Source organism: Gymnogyps californianus, chromosome 9 (genome assembly GCF_018139145.2).
Source record: "Gymnogyps californianus isolate 813 chromosome 9, ASM1813914v2, whole genome shotgun sequence".
Lineage (NCBI taxonomy): Eukaryota > Metazoa > Chordata > Aves > Accipitriformes > Cathartidae > Gymnogyps > Gymnogyps californianus.
This window is the reverse complement of record NC_059479.1, coordinates 23,888,899-23,910,967: the sequence shown is the minus strand read 5'-3', so window position 1 is coordinate 23,910,967 and position 22,069 is coordinate 23,888,899. Positions and strand designations below refer to the sequence as shown.

The 22,069-nt window shown below is 52.1% G+C and overlaps 2 protein-coding genes across 2 annotated transcripts; one reads left to right on the top strand and one right to left on the bottom strand.

Annotated features, from left to right (window-relative positions):
* Positions 1-8,116, top strand: LOC127019621 (endothelin receptor type B-like). The gene is made up of 7 exons (XM_050901763.1): positions 1-465; positions 3,663-3,775; positions 4,271-4,475; positions 5,171-5,320; positions 6,096-6,229; positions 6,888-6,996; positions 7,949-8,116. Exons 1-7 carry the CDS (start codon positions 16-18, stop codon positions 8,096-8,098), a joined length of 1,311 nt encoding a protein of 436 aa, XP_050757720.1. The 5' UTR covers positions 1-15; the 3' UTR covers positions 8,099-8,116.
* Positions 8,117-14,120: 6,004 nt separating this feature from the next.
* On the bottom strand, positions 14,121-22,022 carry LOC127019657 (DNA-directed RNA polymerases I and III subunit RPAC2-like). Its single transcript, XM_050901817.1, has 5 exons — positions 21,980-22,022; positions 17,376-17,473; positions 15,595-15,671; positions 14,672-14,754; positions 14,121-14,321 (listed from the first exon to the last, which is right to left on the bottom strand). The coding sequence occupies exons 1-5, from the start codon at positions 22,016-22,018 to the stop codon at positions 14,274-14,276; spliced, it is 345 nt and encodes a 114-aa protein (XP_050757774.1). The 5' UTR covers positions 22,019-22,022; the 3' UTR covers positions 14,121-14,273.
* Between the last annotated feature and the right edge of the window lie 47 nt (positions 22,023-22,069).

Sequence of the window (22,069 nt, the reverse complement as noted above, 5' to 3'; positions counted from 1 at the left end):
GCCGTTCAGTCCTCAATGGCGAGAACCCCAGCTCCCACCACTCTAGCCATTTTCCTGACTTGCCTCTTCTCCGAGGCACGCAGCCAGACCCCAAGAGCTTTCCTGGAGACCACCGTCCCCTTTGAGGTGCTTAGCCAGGAGCAGGCTTACAGTCTGGTCCAGCCAAGCCTGTTCCAGGATGCCAAGCTGTCAAACCACTCGGAGAGCCTCCCCAGGAGCACCAGCTCTGAGCCACCCCTCCTGCCCGTGTGCGTGAAGCCTGCAGACATCAGACACATCTTCAAGTACATCAACACCATCGTGTCCTGCACCATCTTCATAGTAGGGATCATCGGGAACTCCACGCTCCTGCGGATCATTTACAAGAACAAGTGCATGAGGAACGGGCCAAATGTCCTCATTGCTAGCTTGGCGCTCGGAGACCTTCTCTACATCCTCATTGCTCTGCCCATCAACGTATATAAGGTAGGCTCCATGCGGCACGAGTGCTGCGGCAGCCCGGCGATTGCGGGGATGGTGTCTGCTCCCACTTGCCTCGGTGCCCTGGGGAATATCTATCCTCTGCTCTTTATTGCAGGCTCCATTTTGGCAAGGGAGAGGGGGAGGGTGTTTCTGCTCTTGAAAGGATGAGAAAAACATAAACAGACACAAAGCTCAGAGTACATTCCTGGGAAAGCAGAGGTGTTCTCCGCTACAGCTGTGTTATGCACACACACACACGAGCACACAACCTTCCAGATCTTTTAAATCTCATCTAAAATCACAAGAAAAGAATTGCTTGCAGTCTCCTGACATTACAACCCCATGTTTATCTCAGCTGAGCAAAAATTATTATTCCTTTGCACTGGGGACACTTCTCCCAGCACAGTTCAGTTCATCAGCCTCAAGCAAATATCTTGCTTATTCTAGCTAAACGTGAAGACTCATCCAGGAACAAGGAAGAGGGCTGTAGTATAAAACAGGGGCTTCTTTCAGAGACACTGCCCCCCAAAACTAGAGGGAAGAGGCACAACAAATAATCAGGGGAACCCGAGCTCTGCACAGTGCACTGGGGCAGAGAGGGCCAGGCAGATGCGGGCAGCGGACCCGAGCCCCCGGTTGAGAGCAGAAGGTGTGTTACGACATCTGTGAGACGTGCCTGGGCTATTTGCAGCTCTTTCTCGCCCACTGCTTGAGACACATTTTGGTGGGCTGGAGCCAGAGGTTTCTCTGAAGGGTTGGAAGGGATGCTGTGGGGTGAAGGACCTGGAGCTCGGCCAGGTTTGTTTGTCAAAGGGAAGCTTTAGCCTGAAAAGTGGAAATTGAGTGCCAGAGGGGTCCTGGATCGAGCAGGCTGGGTGGCAGGGGGAGAAGGCAGAGAAATTCGAAGTAGGAAGAAGGTGCATACAATTTGACAGTGAGAACAACCAGATGTGGCTGGCAGAGGGTCTCAGATCACTGTGGATAGATACCCTTCAAGGGAAAATGGATTGAAAACTATAAAGGTTTTTTAGCTCAAAACAAACAGGTTCTCCATGAGCCGGATGATCCCCGCTGTTATAAGAATACGGATCCATGCAGAGGGTTTCACTCATGGGCAAGAAAACAGAGTAGCTTGGGGCCAGCAGCACTGACCCACAGGAAGGTTACCCCCCTCCATCCATGGGGTACAGCCCATCTCTGCTTTCACCCAATGGGCCCCCTTTGCTTTGAATAAGGCACGATTTGTTCTGCCCGAGAGCGGAGACACAGTCTGGGGAACGCGGCTGCAAAGCCAGCAGCTCTCCTGGGGACCACCTCTACCCCGCACCCATTGCACAGGCAGAGGTTGTGGAGGCAGCCCAACAAGCATGGTCATAGCTGAGCCCTTCAAAAACTCGAACAGCAAAGCCCCTCCAATATTTGCCCCCAGTCAAAACCAAGGCAGGGAAGATTTGCGTTTTAATCCTGCCTTTGCCACACTTGTGGGAAATGCACCAAGTGGCCAGGGAAAGAATTTGGGTCGTGCAATGTACATTTAACAAGAACAGAGTAACAGCAACAGCAAAATATCTGGCAGACCTGCCTCCATAGGATGGAAATGCTTCTCCGCTTTGGGGGATCTGGACTGCAGAGTCCATCTGTCTTGTTTATATTACCCACAATATCGGGGCAGTTGCATTGGTTTTAGCCTGGGTTCCCAAAGAAACAAGGCTTAGACAAGGGGACTGTGAGGACATGGGTCGGACAGCCCTTCCGTTTGCCCAGTTCTGCCGTATTTCACAAGTCTCTGTTGTAGGAAGGCCCTATGTATCATAAAAAAAGGGGCATGTGGGACCAGATGGAGGCTGTAGGAATGACCGTGCTGAGGAAAGCTGGCAGATAAACCAGTCACAGGCTCAATACCCAGCTCTGCGTCCTGGTTAGCCAAGAACTGGGGTTGCACTGGGCTTTGTGCAGAGTTCATGGCTTAGACCAGAAGCCTGATCTACAGGACACCTCCTGTTAACACAAGCTGCTGGCTTGGAGATACACTTGGCCGTCTCTTGGAGCTGCAACTAGCACAGCTTGCAGCCAACACAAAGAAAAGTCAAGATATTTTGTCCAGGCTAAGGACAACATCTTGCATTGGTGTTGCCTGCCTCGTAACAGGAAAACTGGGTCAAATCTCCGGGGTTGGGACTCCCTGATCCGGCCACATCTACGCTGACATTTCCTGACTGAGGTTCAGGATTTCCCCAGGCCACCTGAGCAACCCCTTTCCCTTCTGCCCCTCTCGCTTCCAGCCACCTCCTGAAGGAGAAATTGTTGCTTGTTTGGGAAGCCCGAACCAACTATGTGCAACCTGGTCCTAAGAGCAGCCCAGTTCCCTCGTGGTGTGTCTCCCTCACAACACAGTAACAGATGAGATGGGTGGACTACCCAGGTTTGCAGACCAAAGGAAAGGGTAGGGTTGGTCGGTTGCCTTCACCTGAGACCCTGATTTCCAGGAGAGCTTCTGGATCGATTTGTCTTGCTGCTGAGGCCAAACTAAAGACCTTGCACGGGGGGGGTGGGTGGGGTGGTTCTGAGTAGGGGTAACCTTAAGATGGGCTCCAGGTGTCATGAGGATATAAGGGTTGTGAACCCAGGCTCACTCTCATCCCCATGAGTGAGCGGCCTGGATTTCTCCTGCCTTCAGGACATCTCGTCCCCATTGATACCCTCTGCTTGCCCCAGCTGAGCTTGGGTCCACAGTGTATGTGTTCTATAAGGAATCTAAGTGTGGTAGAGGGTCAGAGTACGATAAGGGCTTAAGACTACATGGCTTTGAAAGCCACCTGAAAGAAGCTGTCCTTGCTGGATTTTGGCTATTGCAGAGAATGATGCCCGTTTTCCCTCTGAAAGCAACCCAAAGGCCATTGTGGCATTTAGGATTCAGATCCATCCAAAACCACCCAGGGTATGGATTCAGAACCTGGTGTCTGGATCCTTCCACCTATGTGACAACTCATCTCACAACGAGCCCTTGGGGAAACGAATGGTTCCCAGTACAACACAAAATACCGGAGAGCACACACTGCGCAATCCCAGCGGAGGTAACCTCAGAGTGCTTTCATCTGCTCTTTGTGGGCTTCTCACACCTTGTGGGTAACCACCGGCTATTACGGGAAGCCGGACACTCTTTCCCGAAGCAGCCTGTTAACCCTGCGGTTCTTCCCTAGCTCTTGGCAAAGGACTGGCCCTTTGGTGTGCAGGTGTGCAAGCTGGTCCCCTTCATCCAGAAGACCTCAGTGGGCATCACGGTCCTCAGCCTTTGCGCTCTCAGCATCGACAGGTAAGAAACAACTTCTACAGCTGCACTGCCCAGCCTGACCCGTATTTGACTACAGCGTGTCCCTTCATTGTAACCAAAAGGCCGACTGCAGGGCGGCTTGCTCCCAGGCCAAATTCAGAGATGGGGCCAGGGTGCCGTCATGTAGAGTTGAAATCCAGCAGGAACTGACTCTGGTGACAGAGTTTAAATCCTGCTGGAAAAGGTTGAGGGGAGGATCATGATGTGCTGGAACAACTGCTGGGGTGGTGGGGAAGGCTGGCACCTCCCCAACGGCAGGTAGACATTGGCCAAGGATAGCTACCATCGCATTCGTCCATTGAGCCCCTGTTTCTGATCTTTCCCATTCCATTGAAGGGAAAGGTTCAGGAGTGGAGGAGGAAGGCATAAGGGAAAGGACCTTTGGGGACAACTCTGATCTGCACCTTCTCAGCCCCTTCCTGATGGTTGCTTTTCTCACTCCGATCTGCTCCTGTTGCGTTCCCACGCGTTGGGCAGGTACCGAGCAGTGGCGTCCTGGAGTCGGATCCAGGGGATAGGAATCCCCATGTGGAAGGCGGTGGAGGTGATGCTGATCTGGGCAGTGGCCATTGTGCTTGCAGTCCCCGAAGCGATAGCCTTCGACATGGTGGAGCTCAGCTACTGGGAACGACACCTGTGGGTGTGCATGCTCGCCTCCGAACAGAAATCCAGCTTCATGATGGTATGTACTCTGTCCCACCCCAGCTGCAGTGCAAGGGAGAGGGAGACACAGGCAACCAGGGCATCCTCCCTCCTTGATCAGAGGATTAGATGCTTCTGTAGATGGCTTCTTCTAGCCGTCGGGGTCAACACAGGGAGAGCAGTATCAGACAAAACACAGAATACCCAGCATTGTAGTGACGTGGGGCAGACTTGCTTTGAATGTGGGGCCAGAAAACAGGCAGCTGGTCCTGAAGCTGTGTCGTGTCTTCACCGTCCACATCAGAAGGTCATGACACATCTCGGGAAGCTTCAGAACCTGCTACGCTGTGCCAGCAGGCCAAAGAGCATCTTCACAACCAGTCTGCATGGGTAACCTTTATCACAGGGTCAGCTAAGGGTGAGCAAGGGAATGAAGATCCTTACAAAGCATCAGAACTTATCCCACCGTGTCTACCAAATAAGCTCCTTGCAACCGTTTCTTGCACAAGAGTGCTAGATTGGACTGGCAGCCAGATGCAAACCAGCCTTTACTTCTTTAGGTTAAAGACGGGGGAAGATAATGCTATGTGCACTTAGCACAGGAGCTGTTACACTTTCACACATCAGAAGTGTCTGACACAGGCCAGCATCAGTGTCAGGGACCGGGTCAGTTCATGCCCCAGTTACCACCCTCCCCTTTCCCCAGTTTCCAGTTGCTCTTTCTTTTGCATGCAGTTCTACCGTGACGTGAAGGACTGGTGGCTTTTCGGCTTCTATTTCTGCCTCCCCTTGGTATGCACTGGCATCTTCTACACCCTCATGTCATGCGAGATGTTGAGCAAGAGAAACGGCATGAGAATTGCTCTGAATGACCACATGAAACGGGTAAGAAAACCAGGAGGGCAGAAAGTCTGATATTTCCCAAAGAGGAGGGAGCGCTGTCGAAGGGGAGAACACGCACCTATCCCTGTAAAGGACACGTATGAGCTGACATAGCCTCACAGTGGTCAACTGATATTGGCACATTGATGCAGATGCACGGATTAAACCAGGGAGATGGGCCTTCAGCTCTACAATCTCCAGTCTCAGGGACAACCCAAACTACTAGCCTTACGGCCACGGACCAGCTTGATTTTCAGTTTCTTACGGTCATTTATCTCTGGCCGTGCTGTGCCAGCCCAGATCACACCAAACTGGACCAAATGCTGAATGTGCTGTATCACAGACAAGGGGTGCAGGGAAAAGAACAGTGTACTGTCCCCTCCCACACTTTGCAGAATGATCCCTTGAGGCAGGCGAGCTGGTTGTCACAATAACACAGTGTGAAGGGTGGACGGATGAGGCCTCCACGTCCCAGGGAGTATCAGCCCAGCAAAGTCACCAGGAGCAACGGTGGGAAGGGGCGTGAAGGAGTCTGGTCCATATTGTGCTGCTGGTGCCCTACCCCTTTCTGCAGCCTGGATCTCAGAGTCCTCCTCGCAATGCAGGATTTGGGACCTGCAGGTTGTGCTTTGGACTCAAAAGGGGTGCTCAGCCGTCATCAGATTACAGAAATTATTTGAAGGGCCCTTGCTCAGCATGGGGAGACGGTGCTTTGCTCCATTGCTCTCCAGTGCTCAGCCAGACCATCCCTTCTCTCCTGCCCACCTTCTCTTCGCAGCGCCGGGAGGTGGCCAAGACTGTGTTCTGCCTCGTGGTGATCTTTGCACTCTGCTGGCTGCCGCTCCACCTCAGCCGCATCCTCAAAAAGACCATCTATGACCAGACGGACCCCAACAGATGTGAACTGCTCAGGTAGGGGCATCAGCAGAAGGGCACCGTGCTGGGAGCCCCCACGGGCACCGGCAGAGGCTCTGGCTGGGCTCATTGCAGGCTTGTGGAGTTGCCTTCCAAACATCTTGTTTGAATAGCTCCTTTCCAGATGGCATTGCCCTCCTGATAGGCACAGAGAAAGGGTGCGGGGGACCATAAGAAGAGAAGAAATTAAATTTTGAAATGTCTCTATAAAGCTATGGGTTAAAGAGGTCTCCTGGGCAGAGAAACATTCCCTGCAGGGCTAAAGGGACTGCAGCAGCTCTGAGGGCTGTGCACACTTTCTGCCGTGTGATAGGTGCCTGTCTTCCCCTCTCCTCTTTACCCATCCTGCCAAAATCCAGTTCAGGCCAGACACTGCTACTCTGCTTGAGTGTGAGACCATCAAAGTCACCAGGGGAAATCAGATCTCATGCTTTTGGTTTCCTCAGGAAATGCTCCTCGCAAGAAAAAGTGTTGGGCAACTGCCCAACTGCAGGAGGGACTGTTTTGTGCTCACCTCTGTGTTATCAGTCACTGGCCCTCCGTGGAAGCAGGTTCCAGGGCCAGGCAGTTTGCAGGCAGTTTGGAAACCCTCCCTCAGTTCTCCGCTCAGTGAGCTTCCAACACGTCCACCCTCTTCTCTCCCCTCCCGCCTCAGTTTCCTCCTAGTGATGGATTACTTTGGGATCAACATGGCCTCCCTCAACTCCTGCATCAACCCTGTGGCTCTCTACTTCGTCAGCCGGAAATTCAAGAACTGTTTCCAGGTAGGGTCGATCCCTCCAGAGCTCCTGGCTACGGTGACCATTCCCAGACACTGGTCCCAGGGGCACAAGCTCCCACGGACCAGGCACGGTGCAGCCAGAGGCACCCCCATCGCAGCGAACTTCTGTGCTTACGAGATGAGGGGAAAGGCGCAGAGCGGTTTGGCAAACACATCCAGCAAGCAGCGGCACAGACAGGTCTGGACCTCGCAGCTCCTGGCTCCCAGACAAATGCCCCATCAGGGACACACTGGAGCTGCCAGCAGCCCACAGGATTCCCCTATTTGCTCATATAATGATCATATTTCTGCTCCCAAATTTTCCCCCTGCTAGGTGCCTCTCCTCCCAGCTTCAAGTACACCAGAGCTCGCTGCCCTGCTCTGGGGAGGCTTTTGCCAGCGCAGGACCTAGGACAAGCCAAAAAGTCCCTGTCATTTTGGATCAGAAGCGTCCCCACAAACCATTAGACCAGGGACTGGGGCTGCTTTAAACTTCAAGCCCAAGTTATTTGGAGATAATTTTCAGGAGCAGTGGAGCCCTGAGAAAGGAAGGGGATGGGATGGGATGGGATGGGATGGGATGGGATGGGATGGGATGGGATGGGATGGGATGGGATGGGATGGGAGTCACCATCTTTTGCCACTGCTGTGGCAAAAAGAAGAGTTGAGCCCAGCTAAGTGTTACCCGTATTTTCTGTCCCCCAAGTACAAGAAAACACAACTGCAAAAGGTACCCAAGATTTCGGTATCTTCATTTCCAACCCACACCAGCCCTATCTTGGAAAACCTGCTCCCAGCAGATCTGCAGGACAGCAAGGCTCAGAAGTGCAGGCTGCGATTCCCAGCCGGGCACTGCGCGGGTTGACTTGCCAACATCAGTAAGGGAGTATTTCCTCCTCTTTTACCCCATAGCCCACGCTTGTAACCTCTCTCTCCACCCTCTTGTCTCCTCGCAGTCCTGCCTGTGCTGCTGGTGCCAGAGACCGGCTTTGAGCATCACGCCGACAGATGAGAAGGGCTCTGTTGGGAAGTGGAAAGCCAACGGGCAGGAGCTTGGGCTGGACCGGAGCAGCTCCCGTTTGAGTAACAAGTACAGCTCTTCCTAAAGCCATGCCACCCGTGAGGCCGAGAGGAGAAGGCACTGTGCCAAGACGGCAGGACCCCTCCATTTCTCTCGCACGGCCGTTTCCTGGCTGGGCCTGAATAATTTTTGCCTTCGTGTTGTAACCCACCTGGAAGGAGCTGCAGCATTTCACGGACCCCTGGGACTAGCTCTGAACACAGCCTCTGAACCATGCCGATCCGTCGCCTCGGGAGGAGGGCGAAGGGGATTCAGATCCTCATAGGATTTTTCATTTCCTCGCAGGAAAACTAAGTGACTTACGGCCATTTGTCTCGTGTGGAAATATGGGGTGGGGAGATGTGCGTGAAAAGGGAAGGAAGGTTGAGATGTGGTCACTTTGAGATGGATGTGGGATGAAGACAGGGAGGGGACCATGGGTGACAATTTCCAGCTGAGAAAGCCAAAGAAAAGCTTTGATAACATCCCTTATCATCATCTCCCTCTGTTGCTGGGACAGTTTGTCCCTGGGCAGAGAGCCAGGATAAGATCCAGGCACCACGTAAGTCTGGTAGACCACCAATGGCGTGAAATCTCCTCCTGTTGATGGTAGGGAGAGATGGGCAGTAACGTGGCTTCGTTGCCTGACCGATCTGACCTGGGGAGCCGTAAAAGCCCCCCTCCTCTTCACCTTTTCCTGGAAAATCTGCCCCAGGCTCCCTACCCAGGGATGATGTTCACCCCACCTGCGTATGGCACAAGAAAGTGATTGTATGTGACTGCACGGCTTAGGGGACCAGATATCCTTGGCAGAAGCTAGTGGCAGCATCCAGCCAAACCATCGGCTCCAGCTTCCCCCTTCCCAGGGACAAGTGAGCTCCTGGCTAGCCGGGCACCGTTGCTGGCCCAAGGGGCTGTCCTTCCAGGGAAGAGTTTGTAAGCCCAGGAAAGGGAAGGCAGAGATGGCTCAAATCCGGATGAGGCTGGGACCAAGGAACCAGCCCTCACCTTTCCAACCCCCTGCGTAACCTGGAAGCAGCTAATTCTCTGCCTGATATAGGATGCAAGGGAGAGGATCCAGGAGATGTGCCCTTCCAGAAAAGCATCCAGCCTTGATCCGCGGTCTTCGGCAGCTGGAAAGTCCACAGCCTCCTTCAGCCACCGGCTCCTGGCAGGGGGATCGCCTGCAAGACCACAGCTCTGAAGGGAAAAAAGGGGTGCCCTGCAGTTCGTCTTCCCCCTGCCAACAAGGCTGAGCTCCGACGGGGCAGTGGGGCTGGACCCCGATGTGTCTTGGCCACAGCACCATGACACCAAGGCTCGTGCCATTTGTAAGGGGAACAGAGATGCCCGTCCTCATAGTCAAACTAAGGTGGAAAAGGCAACAGGGAAGGTCCGATCTCAGCTGAAAGAGCCGCTGGAGCTAACCAAAATGTGGCAAAGAGCTTTCACAAATTTACTATTTAAAATAATTAATCCCCGAGTGCTTCTCCAGCATGTTTTCCTAAGAAATCATGCTTGCATCTCCTGCCAAAACTTTAAGAAAACCTATATGAGAAAGTTTTAGTTACCAAGTCTTTGATGATTTTTCTGTTGGTTTTTTTCTTCTCTCTTTTACCTCTCTCTCTTTCTTTCTTCTTTCCCTTTTTCATCTTGTCATGGAAAAAAATGGAGAGAGGAAAAAGGGAGAACAGAAAAGACCTGCAAATAAAGCAAAACATTTTCCAGGTGTTGGGGTTTTTTTAGCCTAGCTTTCACTGAAATGCAAATGTTTAACAAACAAATCACATTTCTGAAAGAAAAATCGGTTTCAACGAAAACAGAAAGACTGAAGAATATCTAGACCAGCACAGTGTTCTATAAACTTACCTACCCACTAGCGTAGATTTGTCTATATTAATTTCGCAGCGCTGCTGCTGCCCTAGAGCTGGCTGCATTTTGTTGGTGGACAAATGAAGTCAACGGAGAAAACTGATAAAGACTGAAATGTTCCAGCGCAGACACCTTAGTAGAAGGGTATTTTTTAATGATTGTGCTTATAAAAAAAAATCTGAATTCTATGCATTTCTGTATTTGTCCACATTTACAGGCAAATGAATTCCGTGACTTCAAAGCAACACCTCATACCGCTCCAAGGACGTAGCAGCGGGTAAGCCAGTGGCACGTCAAGCCTAATGCAATGTCTCACTCACATTCTGCCCTACCCCAAATTGTGGCAAATTCAGTTCCAGATGGCCCAGCTCCTTGGCGGCCTCCTGCCAGGATAAGGCTGGCTCTCTCCTACGCACCAGGGCCTGCCCCGCCAGGTTGCAAGCAGCCGCTACGGAGTGGTTTGCTTCAGGTTAACATCCCCACCATTGCATCTCTGTTGGTACTCTCTAAAATGGATGCGCTCACCCGAGCTCTGGGTCTAGCGTGCTCAGGAGGTGCCAGGGCAGCTGCGTAGTGGTGGGAAGGGAGGGTGGGAAGAGACAGATGGGATGTGCTGACCTTTCCGTCTGCTGCCATGTGCATCACCGGGGTTTTTCCACTAATTGCAAACCTCTCATCACTTCAAACGAGGGTCTGTTTGTTGGGCCACATGATGGGGAGGCCCGTGGAGGCGTCAGATCACTTGTCAGGGAAAGAAGTCCCATACCAGGCAGTATTTAGGATGCTAGCAGCTAACCGGGATGCTCTGACCCTATGGCTACGGTTTCCCTCCCGCTCACCTGAAATGGCTGGTGCTTTGGTCACGGGTTGAGCCAACATCTTTCTCTCTCGGGGTCCTCATTGCATTGCACAGGCCTGGAGCGTAGCCCTGGCTCGTGGGGACCCCACCGTGAGAGTCACATAGGTGAGAAACACTGTGTAAGCAGGGGACTTGCTTGCTGGGGGCTGGTTTGGGTCAGTGTCCTTATAGCCTGGACAACCTGGAGAAGGCTGACAACTCTAACGAGCAGAGGATGCTGTGGGTCAGATCTGGAGATCTGTCAGGTAAAGCTGGTAAGTTTGGGTCACAGTAGGTAATTCAAGGCCAACAGATGCACTGAGCAAGGCCAGCTTCAGCCCCAAATCAGCACCGGAGACAAGCTGAGGATGAGCACGCACACATGCAAGGAATGTGACTTCCTCTGTCCTGTCCACCTCTGTCCTCCTGGCACACACATTGCCCCTCTGCTAGCCCAGGTGCCAGTTTTCAGGTGGTTTGTTCCAACCTGACCCTGAAACGCCAATCACAGGGCTGCCCTTAATTAAAAAGAAATAATGCCAAATGAACTGGAGTTGTCAGAAGACAGGATCCCTTGGGCAGAGAGTCCGGAGAAGCAGCTTTCTTTAGAAACAAGATCGTTCCAGACGCAGGAGGGACACGGACACCAGCTCATACCAGGACATGGGGGACGGAGATACTGTTCTCTAGAGGACTGAAATACTTTGGGGACACAAGAGCTGGCTAAAATGCACTCAGTGCCTCAAAGAAGCAGGAGAGAGCATCAAGCTCTGCATGTTCTCCTGGTAGAGAAGCCACAAGCACCAGAAAGGTGAAATAGCAAAGAAAGAAAGAAGCTTAGGAGTTTAAAGCTATAGACCTGTCCCTGGGTGTTGCCGCCCTCCTTGCAGCAAAATAAAGTTGGTCCCAACTGGTAAAAGTCAGCCTTATCAGGTTAAAACAAGAGCAAAGCATGCAGTCGTGCAGTTTAGTGTCTGCCAGCGGCTGAGCAAGGGTTGTTCTGTCTTTTACTTGCACAGTGCATGGGAACTAGCATATTTAAATGCACAGCTCCCATTCATTTCAGTCAAGATTGAAGCATCTTGACAATTTCCCAGTAGTGACCTTCGGTAATGCCATAAGGAGCAGCATCCCAAATGCCGAAAGCCATGATCCTCTCCTAAGGACACGCAGAACAGCCAGGACCTGCTAATATTCATAAGACAGATACCAATTACAGGCACACAGGGGAATCCTTTTACCTTACTTAACCTCCTGCGCCCTGAGTGGCTAACAACTCTTTTTATGCTCCAAGAGCAGATTTAATCACTCTTGCATTAGCAGCTACACTCAGATCAACATTTTAGCCTTAAATGGTTCAAAACCGGTCTCAGATCTGCACATTATTAATATTGCAACAAACAGACTGACATGAATTCATGTCAGCTCTGGACATTGCTATCACTTACTGCATATCTGTTTAACAGTGACTTTATCCTCCTTTGGTATAGCTTTCCCCTTGTGTTTTCCTCCCAGACATCTTCTATTAAAACGAACATCATAAAGTTTGACAAAGTGTGAGAGAGGAGGGAGAGGAGAAGAGAGCCGAGGTATCAGCAGGAAACAGTACCCTTTTAAAGCTCTTCTAGTGCAACCGGCATCCAAATGGCATTTTCCCATCCCTAAAAGGTCTCCCTTAGGCTACAACCAAGACCAAGACCAGCAAGTGTCAGCCCAAAGGGAAAGTAATGACTAGCAGAAAAGGAGCGCACGTGCAGCCTGGTTTTAGCTGCTCACAGAAATGCAAATGCGAAGGCAGCTCCCTGCTGCCAGCTCCTATTCACAGGGGAGAGCTGTACAGTTATGGGCATGCACATCCTTCCCTTGCTTCCCCAGGCAGAGAAGGTCCAGAAACAGAGTGGTCCTTGCAGCTCAGCCCAGCCCAACAAACATGCAACGAGCCCACAGCATCCCCTGGGTGTGGAGGAAGCGACCAGCAGGCCAGTGACCAGCTGGGTTTCAAGACCTTTTTAAAAAGCTATTCTCCATGACACCCGGGCTGAGATCGAGCCCAGGTGCGTTAGTCAGCTCCTGGTTACTTCACCCCTTCACCCTCTCCCCCTGCCCTGGGGAAACTGCTTTCCTGCTTTTTTATGTCTCCCTCTTGCTTGGGCTGGGGAATTCTCCAACCAGAAAGTCCCCGGGCCTGTGCTTGCTCCTACGCAGCAGGGTGAAACGCTCACCAGCACCCACCAGGCACAGTCCCTCTTCCCCACGCGCCCCTGCTGCATCCCAAGCCCTATGTGAAAGCATACTTTAACCACCCACAGGTTTCAGCATGAAGAAACCAGGCCAGGCAGGATTAGCCAAAAGCAAAGCCACAGCAGCTACCTGCCAGAGATGTGGGACCACATTGGCATGGGCAGGATGAATCCACTGCAGCAAACTGAGAGGCAAAGGAGCCTTATTACGAAATGTAGGGTTCAGCTGGCTTCTTGGCCTAACACCTGCGAACACAAACCCACCGCCAGCCTGTCAGAGAGACCAGGTCTGTCAATTCGTGTTTGAAAGAGTGATTTTATAGAGAAAACCTGACATTTTACATCCTCCCTCTTATTCCTCCGTATGTTAATAAAACATGTTGGTGTTTGAAAGGAAAATCTCTGGGTGTTTCTTATTAAGCAGCAGGGGGTCTGCAAAGTCTGCTAAATACTTAATTGAGTGTCAGCAGGTTCCTTTGGTAACTGCAGACCTCTACCAAAGAGACAAGCGGTGTCCCCCCTGTGCAGAGCAAACTGGAAAGGTTCACAATCCTACGCCCGGCACGGAGCAGAAAAACCCCTGCAATTTCATGCCACATTACACTCAACAAAAGGCTTTCACTTGGCTAGCTGCCAGCAGATCCGAACAAGGCCAGGGTTTCAGTGTTGTACCCTTTAAACCTGCTCATGAGGAGTGGTCTGGGCTTGCCTTTGTCTGCATTCTTCAGGGGATTAAAAAAAGGCAAGTGGTTTTTCAGTCATCTTACCCCCCAAATGAGCAGAGTATCATTTTACAATGATCTGTTTAAAAAGGAAGGCTGGCCATATCTGTTGAAGTCAACTGCACTGGTGCCAGTAACAGAAAGATTTAAATCGGGAGAGGGTGCTGCCTCTCTAAAAGCTTGATTTTACACAGCACTGAACCCCTATGCTTCCTGTGGACTCTGGCGCAGACTAATTCTGTGCACCAGACTATCTGCAAACTCTGCGATCGGAAAATCGTGGGCAGGAAACAGCAACGACACTTGGAGAGGGAAAGAATAAGATGGAAGAGTGAAAGAGCTGCCTTCTAGCTGTCATCTTCCACACCCGTGTTGAGCTGAACACAGTATCATCTCTGCGGCATCAAACTTCATAAACTTTATTATTAGAGAAAATACAGGTTTGCATCAAAGCAGTCATTAAAAAAAACAACCAACCAAAAACGCTTGACACAGGGAATTCAACACACACACGTTACATACATCCATGGGGACTGCCATCCCCAAATGCTACTGCATCTCTTCCTCCCTCTGGGCCCTGTATTCCTTCAAGCTCCTCTGCAAACAACAGCAAAGGACAAGTGTTAACAGCATATATCTGAGTGACTCATATACCACAGTGCCACCACCCTGGTCTGTGCTGTGACTTCTCTGTCCAGTGCCTGGAAACTCTGAGGGACCTGAGAAGCTCTGACAGAGCTCCAGGTACTTTCAGAAGTGACTACGCTTTACAGTCACTCCAAGGGAAAGGAAGCTAGGCCATGCCGCAGGTCAGGCAGAGAATGTCTGAAAAACCTATCGGGTTTTTCATGTCAAAAGTGCCTACAATGCAGGTCTCAGCCCATTCCTGTCCCCTCCGAGACCAAGAGATAGAAAAGGCCCCTGAGCTCTTCAGGCAATAGTCTCACCTCGAAGGTGTTGAGCACGTGTTGGCAAACACCCATCAGGTCATTCAGTCCTTTCCGGAACGGCTCCACAGCAGGAAGGGCCCCTTCAGGAAAGAAGATGTGTTAGTGAAATGGGGGGTGGCTTCCAAAGGGGTTGGTAGCCCTCTCCCTCACCGCTCTGAGGCAGCGTGGCTGTTACCCCCATGCCCAAGGGCAGTCCCCGTGGTGGGGAAAGGCTCTTACACCACGTATGTGCCCGCACACTTCCCTCCTACCAGCCCATCAGCAGCAGCCTGAGAGCTGAGCTCAGTGCGGCGGTGTAGGCTATGGCGCAGGAACAGCAGACACTTGCCCTCCAGTTAGCCCCGTGGGGAAGGGGTTCCCTTGGCAAGGCGAACAGCCCAAGCACTAACTATTTTTAGGAAATTAAAAGAGTCAGCAAGCACAAACTAGATACTTGTTTCCAGGAAGTGGCTTCTACATATCTGATGCTCAAGGAAACATGTTCCATGTTTAATTAACAAATTATCTCATTGCAGCTATATACGTCAGCACACTTTGGCTTGGCTTGCCAATCCTCGTGCTGGTTTAGGGGCAGATGGAGCACCCATCGCCTGTGACAGTGAGTAGCAGATTTACTCTACCCCAGCACTAGAGTTCGGTGCCTGCTGCCAGCCAACCCAGATACCTGGGACCAGGCAAGGCTGTGGGCTCCTCGGGCCTCAGCTGGCTCAGCTCTACAGTTGGGAAACGGAAGAGCTGTAGCATAATGGCTCAGAGCAGCCTCTCCAGCTGAGCAACAGGGCACAGCAGTTGCAGGTGGCTAGCAGAGAAGAGGGAGAAAAGTCTTTATTTAAATGACTCATGGTGGAAACCTGACATGAGCAGGGGGAATTACACAAAAAACAGGGCCCCGGGCACAAAGGAAATGCGCACACCCATACCTCTGGTCTGGATCCGGAAGTTGATCTTGCTTTCAGAGGGGTGCGTGATGCAGTAGCCGCAGAACTCCACATCAGGGCTGCAGGAGGGGAGAGAGGAGAAGAGAGCGGTGAAACCCAGGCCAATCCACAGCAAATCTCAGGAAAGTCAGAGGCTCGGGCCACCCCAGACCTGCTAGGGCTCAGGATGTTTCTAAAATGACTGAGGGTCTTATGGGAGGGATATGCTGAAGGGAAACTACCTGTGTAACCTTATTTACTCGCCCCCACCTGTCTCTGAGCTGCAGGTGGAGCTTTGCAGGGGAAGGACATGGCTGGCATGATCGTAGGCACCATCCTGGCACGACCAGCGGTCCACCGGCAGGCCTACAGAGTTCAAACAGGGGATCCTGGATGCTTGGAAACCTCACTCTACACAAACCTGTGGCAGTTCTGCTGCGCAAAAGAGGCTGATGGGTCTAGGGCACTGCAAGGATTTACCGAGATGGTTTGCAGGCTGCACGGCATCTGCCTTCATAAGCTGAGGTGGTTGGTAGAACACTTGCGCACCGAGCAGAAAGAACAGCCCCTTGCAAGAAGCCTGCTGTTTTTCTTGTCATGGTGATTTATCAGATGAATTCACAAGACATTTGCAATGCAATTGTCATTTGAGATGATGCATTGAACTTCCTACTGTAATTCTTCTGAGGCTTACCAGTAGATCTTCACAAACCCTCAGTGCTGCCCAGTTCGATGAAATCGGGCAACCAGGGTGAACCTATTTGTATATTTTGATGGGGGCAGCAGGATAATTAATTCCCAGCATCAATTCCTGCGTCTCCACGCAAGCATGAAAGACGATCAATTTGCTTAATACTGGCCGTTCCTACCCTCTTTTCTGACAGCGCTTGTCCCAGAATGAGACATAGATACTGCCTGACCATGTGTACTTACATGGAGTTATGCATGGTTTTACGCAGGGCCAAATAAGACATTCAGAAGGCTTTCACACGTCAGACATGAAATTTCCTCCATAACTAACCATCAAGGAGCAGCGAGGGCTGGCTGTTCCCTAAGGGATGGGGAGCTGGGAGCCATGAATAGTAAGACAGCCAACAGGGCAGAGGCTTGCCCTGTCCCACAGCACCCAAGCAAGGGAGTAGGGTGGGTGCAAAGGTGGTAGCCAGGGTCAGCCAATGGTCCAGATCATCAGACAGGTTTGTGGGGATGAAGCAGGTCTGAGGTCAGGCCAGGAAGTCAATCTGCAGGTCAGTGTCAGGTCAGGTGAGGGTAATGAGGGTCAGACACCACCCAGTTATCACCAAGCGGGTGTACAATGATGAGGAAGGGCTGATGTCAGGTCAGGAAGTCAGTCTGTGGGTCAGCATCCAGGTGAACGGAGTCCACAGCCCAGTACAGGCTGAGCTGGAGACCCATACTCCTACAACATAGCTCAGGAGGGACCGAAAGCCCTGAGCTGAGCTTAAATGGGGCTCCTGGGCCCATGGGCAGGGTGTGGGTGGAGGCCCCAGGCGTGGCTGGTCAGGCCCATTAAGGCCCATCAGTGCTCTCAGGGTCCTGACACTAATAGCACAAGAAAAAGTTAATCCTGTGAAGAGAGGTAGTAGGTAAGGAGTCTTCGGCACCATGTCTGATATAAAGACTCTAACAGGTGTGCACAGAGGTAGTTTCTGATCATTTGCCTTGTGCCGGCAACAACTGAGATGCAGATCAGTAAGGAGAAGGCCAGAGTAGGAGACAGAGGTACCCTCAGCGATGCCAGGCACCACAGAGGCTCCACTTACTTCTTCATGACCATATATCGGAGGGAGTTGCCGAGTGTGTGGTCCTCATCATGCAACACAAACGTGACGCAGTTTCCATCTGTCCCATCCGCCTGGACCTGCCACAAGTGGGGAAAGAAGAGATGCTGTAAGGATCTCTGAGGTGATGAACACCAGCCCGAGGGTGAAGAATGAACTATTGTGATCAGCTTCACCAGAGTAACTGGGAGGGCTTGTAGGTCTGGCTGGGCTATCTCTGTGGCTCACGTGTCGGGTGCTGTGGCGTGGCCAAGAGCACCTTCACAGTGGAGGGAAAGTTGCAAAATTACAGACCTCAGAGAAACCTCTCCCCGGTTATCAAAGTGCCTGTACATCCTTCCTCTTCACAGAAGAGGAGCCCAAAGAAAGCTGCGGCTTCAAGACCCATGGTGGAAAGAAGCTGGGAGTGACTGTTCAGGTTGGTGCGATCCCAGGTCCCACCACCAGCCCGTGGCTAGACAGGAATGAGAAGGACAGTCAAAAAATCCCCAGGGAGGAATGCTGCCTGTCAGCAGGGAAATCTTATCCCAGCTCGAAAACAAAAGGAGCTGTAAGCCCAAATTCACACGCTTAGGATGAGCCTGGGGAGCCCACCAGCGAGCCTCAGGCTGCTGAGCCCCACATGTAATGAACCCCGCGATGCCAGCAGTCAGCCCCTAAGCCTCCTGCTGCTTTTGGCTCGGGTGCCCGAAAAGAGCTTTACCAGCTAACGCTTTCTGAGAACACTGGTTTGGGATCCCCTCCAAAACCAACAAGTCACCTAATTAATCGCTTAGCTGTCAGAGCGCTGCTGAGCCTCTGACCTTTCCCCAGGCTCAGCGTAGCCACTGTGGAGCCTGATATGCCCAGACAGCCCTCAACTGCTTCCTCTCTCAGCAGCAGAGAGAGGTTTCAAGGTTAAGTGCGGAGCCGGGCTAAGACGAGCGCTGATCTCTTCGCATCCTGCCCGTGGCCAAATCCTCAACCGCTCCAGGGGTTTTATGACCCTTCACATTTCCCCTTGGGCAGTAATATCCCCCTAGCAGTCCCATTCCTCTTTCTGCAGGTACGGCCGCCACGGGGAATTGACTCAGCAGTTCAGAAGGGAAACGCAGACTGATTTCCGCGGAGGAAGAGATCACCCAGACCCGCGGCACAATTCAAGGGCAGGCTCCCCGCGCACCAGCTATCGCAGAAGGGTAGGTGCGATGCAGCAACATCACATCAACAACGGGGATGTTGGACTGATAGGGTCTCCCTCACCTTCTAGCATCTCGCAACCCACAACCAAAGCGGTGAGTCTTGCTGGTGATTAAAATAAGGCAGTGAGTGGCAAAAACACCCTCCCTTGGTGTGGAACGAAAATGTGCAAGTGATTTGACACAGGTCACTCGGGCAGCTAGCGGCACGGATGAGACGCCCTGCCTGCTCTCCTGCTTGCTAGACCCAGCGCCCTCCTCCATCTTCCCAGAAGCAGCTACTGGCCTCAGCCTCTCCTACTGTGAGGCCTTGCAAGGAAGTATTTATTAAAATTATTAGCAACAGTCATACTCAGGAGCTTGTTTTTTTTCCAAAGACCACAGGCTCATACAAGAGCAGACTAACTCAGGAGGCACCCGCATGTCAGGTCAGGTTGCCTGGCCCCCAGTTTGCTTCCCCGCATCCAGTCACAGGGTTAGAAGTGTGCCCAGCTGCCAAAATCCCAAGTGCCCCCCCCCCCGGCCCCCACGAGACAGATACAGCTCTGTTCACTGGGACAGTGACGCTCTTGCAATTTGGTCACACGACAGGAGTTACACCTTAGCTCAGGTGTAGCTCTGCACACACGGGGGCAAAGAGATGCTTTTCCAGACAGAGAGCAAATATTTACAGCTGAGTTACAAATGTTGCATAAAAATGATTTGAAAAATAGGATAACTGGGAGTTTAACACGCAGTGCTGGGAGCTGCACTGACTTCAGACTCCTTCCCAGAGCTGAAGGAACATGTGGGCTTAGGAAGGGACAGGATGCGTCTCTGGCGTGGTGGCTGGGCCCGCTTGTGGGGCTGCAGCAAGTGCCTCAGAGCAGCAACCCAGCGAATTTAAGCTGTCCCTGCCTCCTTAGCACAGCGTAAGTACCCAGTGCATTGGTCTGGCAGATGAAAGCCAGAGCACGGCTCTTTCACGCAGCCGTAAGGAACACATTGTGCTGAACCTGTCTGCTTCACAGAGACTCAATTTCTCTCTCTTCTTTCCTGTGGAGAGTCCTCAGATATAATTCTGGATCTCAGGAGGACCATAAGCTTTGCTGCTTCTCATCAAGCCATTGGCCCACCTAGTCAGGTATCTCGCTTCTGGCACAGATGCTGTCCGATGCTTCCGAGGAAAACCAACACATTCCCCTGAAGGACAGATTCCTCCCTGGTCCCTGCAGCAATCGGATCTGTGCCCTGAGGCAGAAGGCTGAGATTTCTCAGGGTGTTTCTGAGTCTCATCTAAGAGGTGTCCAGGTATCAAACCATTCTTCACAAGAAAACTTGTTCTCCTGTGAGCCAACTTGTAAAAAAAGCCCCGATGCTCTGGAGTAGGGAATTCTGCTCCTCTGGAGTTTTTCTTCTTGGGTTATGCACCGATTTGCTAGTCTCTTTACCAAATTGTCCTTGTTCTTGTATTACGGTAGAGGCAGAAGGAAAAGCTGATGAGATCTTGAGGCAGCTTTAGGATTGATCAAATTCACTTCAGTCCCTCAGAGACATCAGAGATGGAAAAGCCTGCACATCCCCCAAGACGATCCGGAGTACACCCTCCCAGCAAGGTCAGGATACAGCCCCTGCAACCCGGCCACCCACGCATCTGACACCCTCCTCCTTTACTGGCTACACAAGCCTAAGAGCTGCAATCTCGCGTCATCCAGAAGCTCTCCCGCTTAGAGGGGCTGCGATTTATGATGATGAATTATTTAATGTTGTATTTGGTGCCTAGGTAGTGCTGTGGCGGATACATTAGCACAGCGCTGAGATAGATGGGATCAGCTAGACATGAAGTGGGTGGGGAACAGTCCCACAACTCACTTCTTCCTACACGCACTGCAGTTTATGCATAACTTGTCTTTTATGTCAGAATATATAGTCCATTGCTGGTCTTCATGAGCCAGGATCGCTTTCTACACGTCCTCCTGTTTTCTGTACGATACCGCACTCCTCATGGGGGAATCTGCTGGTTTGTTGCCAAGGGCCTCTCTAGTAACTGCAGCTCTTCAAAGATCAATTTCATTCATCACATCAGACTTGCAGGATTAGGATTGGGCTTCCTGGTGCAATTGTGACTTTCAGTCTGTGGCCTGCACAACTGGGGAGAAGAATATGGCTCTACAGAGCCTGAAAAAGGTAACTAGCAGAAGCCAGCCTATTGCTAAGTGGCTCTAGGGTCTGCTGCACCATTAGGAAAAGTTTAGAGGCTGTAGATTGAGAGGCTATGGAAAACCGCTGTATTAAGCCTTCCCCAAAGGCAGCTTTTAAAACCAGGCAACTTACAGAGCCCACTTGTTTCTCCTGTATGGCTGTCCTGGTGCTCAGCTCTGCCCATTTCCCACTGACAGACAGACAGACAGGGGCATGGAGCACCCGATGATCCTGTGTCAGCTCTCCCTGTCATTGTGACTTGGTGTAACTGCCAGCTGGGAGCCTGCAACCCTGTTAGCGTGAAGTGCAGTGCCATCTAGTGCCTTCTGCTGCCTGCAATGGGTACTGGAGATGGAAAGAGGGTCCATAAACTCCTGCCACAGGGCTCAGCCACCTGAGATGGGTGCAAGAGAGGAGATGAGGCACGCTGCCAGGGCCTACGGCTAAGAGGCACAGCCACCCAAGGCCTGATGTTACGCAGTGCTGAGCAATTAATCTTTAAAAAGCAAGGCTTGTTTTAGAAAGTGTTAGTCCTAACTAGTTTTAAAATAGGTTAGTCCTGACCTCTAGCTGCTTCTGTTCCCTATAGGACAACCTCAAACGCCTAAACTTCAAGAAATTCAACTAAAAGGTGTATTCCTCTCTGTCCCTCCTATTTCAGGAGACACTGCTCGCTTTCTTCAGCTTCTTTCTCCCTCTGCTGCTCACAGACACTGTAACAGAGCAGACGCTCCATGCCAGGTAAAACCAAAGGGTTTTTTGGTAAAACCTGGTAAAACCAGGGCTGCGCGGGTCTCTGAGGGGTGACATCTGAGGAGGATTTAGACTGGGATACAAGAGGAAAGGCTGTAAGGCAGGCGGGCCGCAGCATGGGGCCGCTTAGCAAAGGGATTAGCCGGGATCTTTGCTGTTTCCCGCTGCCGGGACGAAGGACCAGCCCGGGGATGCGGCCGAGGGCGACTTGCGAAGGCGGCTTTCCTTTGGATCTACCCTCGCTGTCACGATTTGTCACGATTTAGCCCGACGCCAACGCCGCCAACACCCCTCCTCAGCGGGCCCGTGCTGAGGCGGCCCCGCCGCTGAGCCAGGCCCAGGAAGTACCAGGGAGGCCCCGGCTACCGCTCCCAAGGGAAAGCAGCGCCTCAGCGCCCGCCGGCCGAGCAGGGCCGGTACCCCTGCCCCGTCCCCTGCCCCGTCCCCCTCAGCCGGGCGGCCGCGCTCACTCACCGTCTCCAGCGCGGCCTTCCTCTCGCCTTCCTCCGCCATGGCCGCCGGACTACAGCTCCCGGCAGGCGCCGCGCGCCGAGGACTACAGCT

Excerpts from the sequence above, each read along its gene's own strand:
- LOC127019621 (XM_050901763.1), top strand. The coding sequence starts at position 16 with ATGGCGAGAACCCCAGCTCCCACCACTCTAGCCATTTTCCTGACTTGC. Across the intron at positions 466-3,662 it reads TGCCCATCAACGTATATAAG|CTCTTGGCAAAGGACTGGCC; the intron begins GTAGGCTCCATG and ends GTTCTTCCCTAG. Across the intron at positions 5,321-6,095 it reads TGAATGACCACATGAAACGG|CGCCGGGAGGTGGCCAAGAC; the intron begins GTAAGAAAACCA and ends TTCTCTTCGCAG.
- LOC127019657 (XM_050901817.1), bottom strand. The coding sequence starts at position 22,018 with ATGGCGGAGGAAGGCGAGAGGAAGGCCGCGCTGGAGACG. Across the intron at positions 17,474-21,979 it reads GGAAGGCCGCGCTGGAGACG|GTCCAGGCGGATGGGACAGA; the intron begins GTGAGTGAGCGC and ends CACTTGTGGCAG. Across the intron at positions 14,755-15,594 it reads CTTCCGGATCCAGACCAGAG|GGGCCCTTCCTGCTGTGGAG; the intron begins GTATGGGTGTGC and ends TCTTTCCTGAAG.